Source organism: Chaetodon trifascialis, chromosome 14 (assembly GCF_039877785.1).
Source record: "Chaetodon trifascialis isolate fChaTrf1 chromosome 14, fChaTrf1.hap1, whole genome shotgun sequence".
NCBI lineage: Eukaryota > Metazoa > Chordata > Actinopteri > Chaetodontiformes > Chaetodontidae > Chaetodon > Chaetodon trifascialis.
In genome coordinates, this window is record NC_092069.1 from 20,145,046 (window position 1) to 20,152,637 (window position 7,592).

Below are 7,592 nucleotides of genomic sequence, written 5' to 3' on the forward strand. Positions count from 1 at the left end.
AACAGTCACATCTACAGTTTTACCGATCATCATCTAGTCACATTAGATATTCATGTTTCACCAACCACTAAATGCAGCTCATATTGGCATTTTAACATTAATCTGCTTCAGGACAGTGATTTCTGTTAGAAGTGTGAGGATTTTGGGGTAATATGGAGGGCAAGGAAGGGAGATTTTGAGTCTCTGAGTCAGTGGTGGGAAGTAGGAAAAGCACACAGGTGTTTTCTGTCAGCAGTACACCAGTCATTCCACAGTTGCAGTTAAAAGAGTAATGCAGGGGTTGGAGACAGAAATCAGGGATTTGGAGAATAAGTTATCCACACATGGCAGTGTAGATGGTCACAGGCTTCAGCAGAAGAGACAGGAAATGGGCTCTGGATAAATGGACGGGTGACCACCAGTGGAGGATTGTACATGGGGCCATAGCTACAAACAGGCATCTGGTGCACCTCAATCCTGACACAGTTCTCAATCTGAAGCAGTCTTTCATTTGTTTATTCAGCGTTCTAGGTTGGCAGAGCTTTTCAGACTGTTAGACATATGGTTTCAGGGTTTGGGGGGAACAATTTTCTTTTTGTCTTTTCATTTATGGTCCACGCTACTCGGTCAAGAAAAAAGCTGTACACACACTTATTAACGTCATTTCAGGACAGGCAAAGCTGGTGATTTGGAAGACAAGGAAAACCCGTCTGAGGGGTGAGGGGACTGAGGATGTGGTTCTGATGCTGACTGGGATGCCGGCAGCTCGGCTCAGAGTGGAGTTCGAGTTTTACAGGCTGATAAATAAGGCTGACATTTTTGAGAACTTGTCAGGGGTGCAGGATGTACTGTGTTCGGTCATTGAGGACTCTGGTTTTAAATTTTTGAGAGTTGATGGTCGTGCTTGGCTGTAACATTTGATATCAACAGAAAGTAACTTGTAAGGACGACTGGTTTTTATATTGGATTGTATTTTTCTTTTGTTTTGTTGGTTTTCTTTGTTGGTTTTGAGTCGGAAAATTTAGTGGTGGATTGGTTGTGTAACTTTTGTTGTTGATGTGATCCGCTTTGTGGCATTTTAAATAAAAAATCCCTCTCTTTCTCTCTCTGTATGCCTCCCTGTAGGACCGCCACTGTCACCGCTGTCTGCTCAGCAGCAAAGCACGAGGCACAACTACCATGTCACCGAGGCAGAAACCTGCGTGCCCCCTGCATCTCTTACTGCTGCTGCTGCTGCTCGGAGCGGGCCAGCAATGTCTCGCGGCCCGCCCGTTGCTCATTTTCCTGATCGATGGGTTCCGTTATGACTACATGGATGACCTGCACATGCTCCCCGGATTTCGCGAGATTGTGGGAAATGGGGTGAAGGTGGACTACATGACTCCAGACTTCCCGAGTTTATCATACCCTAATTACTACACTTTAATGACAGGCCGTCACTGCGATGTTCATCAGATGACTGGAAACTACATGTGGGATGAAGCCTCCAAGAAGGAGTTTCTGATCGGGACCAACCCTGACAGCCGGTTGCCTCTTTGGTGGGATGGATCAGAGCCATTATGGGTCACCCTGCAGAAGCTGGGAAAGAAGGTTTTTATGTACTACTGGCCTGGCTGCGAGGTGGAAATTCTGGGTGTCCGTCCATCATTCTGTGAGCAATATGTCTATAACCCATCTGAGAAAAACCTCACAGACTCCATTGTGAATGCCCTCAATGTCCTGAGGTCAGGACAAGCTGGCATGGCAGCAATATATTATGAGAAAATAGATGTTGAGGGCCATCACTTTGGGCCAGACTCTCATCAGGTCAGATCAGCTGTGCAGCAGCTGGATCTCGCCATGCAGACACTCAACAGCAAAATCAAAGAGAAGAACATGGTGAACCAGCTGAACGTTGTACTTTTTTCAGACCATGGTATGACAAAGATCCAGTGGATGGAGAAGGTTATTGAGCTGGACAAGTACATCAACATGTCAGACATTTTTAAGATGATGGACAGAGGAGCAGTGGTCAGTGTGTGGCCCAAAGATAACAAGTACAAAGAGGTGTATGCTGAGTTGTCCCAGGTCCCTAACATGCATGTCTATGCCAGACAAGAGATCCCTAAACGTTTCCATTTCAAAGGAGGGAAGTTCGTATCCCCCCTGACGCTGGTGGCTGAGCCAGGCTGGTTTATCGCTGAGAACAAGGCAAAACTCCCATACTGGAAAAATGACTCTGGGGAGCCCTCAGCATGGCAAAATGGCTGGCATGGTTACGACAATGAGTTCCTCGACATGAGAGGTTTTTTCTTGGCAACAGGACCTGACTTCAAGCGAAATGTTCGTGCGGCTCCAATTCAAGCAGTAGATGTCTATAATGTGATGTGCTGGACGTTGGGAGTGGAGCCTTTGCCAAATAATGGGTCCTGGACTCGGGTAGAGTACCTCCTGAATGGCTGCGATGCTCCCTTCCAGCCCACAGCCCTCTGGACCTGCTATTTGATTTTGTTAGGAGCGCTGCTGAAACTATGGGACTCAAATATTTAACAGTTCAGTGTTTGCAGCATGTAATGGTCATTAAAAATGATCTGCCCGAAGGAGTTTTAACACTGAATCCTGCAGAGCTTAAAGTATTTGAAAGGAATGGAAAAGAAGTCTTAAAAGACCTTGAAATTGTGCCAGGACCTCATGCCAACTTCCTAAATGGACCAGGAAGAAGACCATCCTACATGTCTACAACACCTTAGAAAGAAAATCCATTCTGAATCCTGATGCTGATGTTGCCTTCTTCTGAAATACGTAAAAGCCAGAAATATATATTAGGGATCATGATGTAAGGTATCATTTTTAAGTTGGTAAAGAACAAATACATATAGAATATGTTTTCATACCTAATCTTTTCAGACACTGTTCTTTCTTTTCCATGCTGCGGTTCTTTTAAAATCTGTCAGTCTGTGTGGTGGATAAGTATAACTGAGATGCTTATTGTGATCAGATGTTTTTATTCAGCTATTGCTATCCTTGTGTTAGATCTGTAAAACCCTGTATGACACACATTTTGTGAAAAGTGCTCTCTCTCTCTCTCTCTCTCTCTCTCTCTCTCACACACACACACACACACACACACACACACACACACAGAGGATGCCTTCACTTGTTTGTTATAGGAGGAGTCCTTTAGGGGATGACTTTACTTGCATCCCTTTTCCTTGGTAAATTCACAGTTGATGTAATACAAAAGACACAGATGATCCTCTCATTCTCAGGTTGTTGTTGTTGTTACCATTATTATTATTATTAGTAGTAGTAGTAGCAGTAGTAGTAGCAGTAGTAGTAATATTATTCGTGTGTGCGTGTCCGGGTCGGATCCGGGTCTGGTCCCGGGTCGGACCCGGGTCTGTTCCCTGGAATTTACCCGGACCAACCCGGAACTTACCCGGGACCGACCCGGAAATTTCCCGGGACTTTATCGGGTCCGACCCGGGACATTGCCGGGACCGACCCGGGTAATTTCCGGGTCGGTCCGGCAATGTCCCGGGTCGGACCCGGGTAGGTACCAGGCCGGTCATTGCTGAAAAACTGATTCATGCCTTTAATTCAAGCTAACTCGACCCAGCTGTTATCATCATTATTATCATCATCAGTGTGTGTCCCGGGTCGGATCCCGACTTGCATTATTATTATTGTTGTTGTTGTTGTTGTTGTTGTTGTTGTTGTTGTTGTTGTGTGTGCGCGCGCGTGTGTCGGGTCAGATACCGATCCCAGATCATGCCTTTAATTCAAGCTGACTCGACCCAGCTGTTATCATCATTATTATCATCATCAGTGTGTGTCTCGGGTCGGATCCAGCCCGGGTTGTTGATATTATTGTTGTTAGTGTGTCCCGGGTCAGGTCCCGGGTCGGATCCCGGTTGTTGTTGTTATAATTATTGTTATCATCATTAGTGTGTCTCTCTCTGTGCGGCCGGTACCAAATGGCCCACGGACCGGTACCAGTGCTGTTCAGTATGTTCTGTGTAGAATTTCAATAGTTTTAAAAACATTTGTCAGGGGTGATGATGAAGATACGGGTATGATGTATTGATATAAGGCGTCCTTAAACAGAGTGTCTCATCCTGAAGTGCGCAAAGTGCAGATATCTGTAGGGGGACCTTCTTCTGAAGTTTTTTTTATTTTAAATATTGGTCTGACCAGACCATAATACCAGACAGTCGATCAGCGGCCCGATTGACATTGGGCTGGCCCAATCAAATCATTAAACACCAACCCCTTTCGCTTTGGTCTAGCCGGCATAACACACTCGGCAAAAAAAAAAAAAAACGTCAGCGCAACAGTTTGTTCATAACCACCGACCGGCCCTCGACACACGCTGGTCTGCGGCCCATAAGTTATTCTCTTCACTGACACGTGACGGGGCTCATCTCGCCCAATCATATCATGAAACACTTCCACTCTTTTACGTCGGTGACGTAATCTGTTAGGATGTTCGAAAATGGAGAGAAAACGAAAAGGAGGTGCAGAGAAACTGCGACACAAGAAGAACCTGGCTCTTCAAGCCAACGCTGCCAGTTGCGCAAAATTTCTGATATGTTTGCCACATCAGGGCCTTCATCAGCTCCCGTGGCCGATGACAGCGGTGGTGGCGACACTGAACAGGGACCTGCGGGAAGCTGGACTGCTTTCCTCCTTTCTGACAGGATTCACACACTCCGGCGCTGACTAGTCTCTCTCTCTCTCTCTCTCTCTCACACACACACACACACACACACACACACACACACACACACACACACACACACAGAGGATGCCTTCACTTGTTTGTTATAAGAGGAGTCCTTTAGGGGATGACTTTACTTGCATCCCTTTTCCTTGGTAAATTCACAGTTGATGTAATGCAAAAGACACAGATGATCCTCTCATTCTCAGGTTGTTGTTGTTACCATTATTATTATTATTATTATTATTATTAATATTAATAATATTAGTATGTGTGTGTCTCGGGTCGGATCCCTTTCCGGATTATTATTATTATCATTATTATTATTAGTAGTAGTAGTAGTAGTAGTAGTAGTAATATTATTAGTGTGTCCGTGTCCGGGTCGGATCCGGGTCTGGTCCCGGGTCGGACCTGGGTCTGGTCCCTGGAATTTACCCGGACCGACCCGGAAATTTCCCGGGACTTTACCGGGACCGACCCGGAAATTTCCCGGGACTTTACCGGGACCGACCCGGGTAATTTCCGGGGTCGGTCCCGGCAATGTCCCGGGTCGGACCCGGGTAGGTACCAGGTCGGTCAATGCTGAAAAACTCATTCATGCCTTTAATTCAAGCTGACTCGACCCAGCTGTTATCGTCATTATTATTATCATCATCAGTGTGTGTCCTGGGTCGGATCCCGACTTGCATTATCATTATTATTATTGTTACACCCACCGCAGGTCACTAGCACCAGAAATAACGATTAGCCATGAGGTATAGAAAAGTATTTATTTATTACCAGTAACTTTACAATTATGTTCGATAAGCCATTGTCACACTTAATCTTCTTGCGGTTAATCCCCAGTCAGACTAACCCGGGCAGGGGCTGGAATATGTGAAAACACACCTTTTCACCCTGTTAACAAGGCTTGTACACGGAATAAATACACTCCAATCCCAAGCTTAAATCGAAGATTTACACACATGCAAAAACAGTTACACTACAGAAGGGTAAACACACCGTAAGCCTGCCGTGACCACCCGACCGGGATCGACCCATTAAAGATAAGTGTTTGAATGGGGGAAACAAGCCGAACAAAGAAAATCAGACAAACAAACGAAAAACAAAGAAAAATAAAAAACTAGTCCGCCCCAGGGGCAATACCCAGCTCTTTTGCCCGCTACCGGCACACTTGCCGAGGCGGACTAGGCAGAACAAAAAACCCCCAAAAAGAAAATAAAACTAACAAAAACTGTCTCACGGCAAGAGCAGCAAATGGACCACTGATGCCCTGCGGAGGAACAAACACCAATCAACAATTTATTAACCAAACAAAAATACATCTTTAATTTCGACCACATGTTAAAAACTACATAACTAAAACTTTAAAATACCTGGTACGTCGATCTATTTCGACATCAACTACCAGCCGCCTTTAACCCAGCAGGGATTGAAACAGGTCTGAAATACACAGACACAGTAAATACAACATATGTTCAAACTACACAATATAAGACATATAAAAAACACAGAAAGAAAAGCCTACCACTTATTCCTGCACGCCAGCTTTCCCTGCATACCGGCGTGGAATGAGGTGTGCACCAGCCTCACTCTGCCTGAACACCTGCTGCCACCTGTGTTCCTCCTGCAGGTAGCCTTTTATCGCTGACGTGACTAATTAACACACCTGCCCCCTTTCCTACTCTATGCCACCCACCACATTATTATTATTATTATTATTATTGGTGTGTGTGTGTGTGTGTGTGTGTGTGTGTGTGTGTGTGTGTGTGTGTGTGTGTGTGTGTGTGTGTGTGTGTGTGTGTGTGTGTCGGGTCAGATCCCGATCCCAGATCATGTCTTTAATTCAAGCTGACTGGACCCAGCTGTTATCATCATTATTATTATCATCAGTGTGTGTCCCAGGTCGGATCCAGCCCGGTCTAGCCGGCATAATGCATTCGAAAAAAAAAAAAAAATCAGCGCGAGAGTTTGTTCATAACCACCGACCGGCCCTCGACACACGCTGGTCTGCGGCCCATAAGTTATTCTCTTCACTGACACGTGACGGGGCTCATCTCGCCCAATCATATCATGAAACACTTCCACTCTTTTACGTCGGTAACGTAATCTGTTAGGATGTTCGAAAATGGAGAGAAAACGAAAAGGAGGTGCAGAGAAACTGCGACACAAGAAGAACCTGGCTCTTCAAACCAACGCTGCCAGTTGCGCAAAATTTCTGATATGTTTGCCACATCAGGGCCTTCATCAGCTCCCGTGGCCGATGACAGCGGTGGTGGCGACACTGAACAGGGACCTGCGGGAAGCTGGACTGCTTTCCTCCTTTCTGACAGGATTCACACACTCCGGCGCTGACTAGTCTCTCTCTCTCTCTCTCTCTCTCTCTCTCTCACACACACACACACACACACACACACACACACACACACACACACAGAGGATGCCTTCACTTGTTTGTTATAAGAGGAGTCCTTTAGGGGATGACTTTACTTGCATCCCTTTTCCTTGGTAAATTCACAGTTGATGTAATACAAAAGACACAGATGATCCTCTCATTCTCAGGTTGTTGTTGTTGTTACCGTTATTATTATTATTATTATTATTATTATTATTATTATTATTATTATTATTATTATTATTATTATTATTATTATTATTAATAATAATAATAATAATAATAATAATAATAATATTAATAATATTAGTATGTGTGTGTCTCGGGTCGGATCCCTTTCCGGATTATTATTATTATCATTATTATTATTATTAGTAGTAGTAGTAGTAGTAGAAGTAGTAGTAGTAGTAGCAGTCTCTCTCTCTCTCTCTCTCTCTCTCTCTCTCTCACACACACACACACACACACACACACACACACACACACACACACACACACACAGAGGATGCCTTCACTTGT

General features: G+C 44.8%; 1 protein-coding gene across 1 annotated transcript; it reads left to right on the top strand.

The window, feature by feature from the left end:
- Nucleotides 1-1,158: 1,158 nt before the first annotated feature.
- enpp6 (ectonucleotide pyrophosphatase/phosphodiesterase 6) lies at nt 1,159-2,665 on the top strand. Its single transcript, XM_070979773.1, has one exon. It carries the CDS (start codon nt 1,159-1,161, stop codon nt 2,506-2,508), a length of 1,350 nt encoding a protein of 449 aa, XP_070835874.1. The 3' UTR covers nt 2,509-2,665.
- Nucleotides 2,666-7,592: the final 4,927 nt, after the last annotated feature.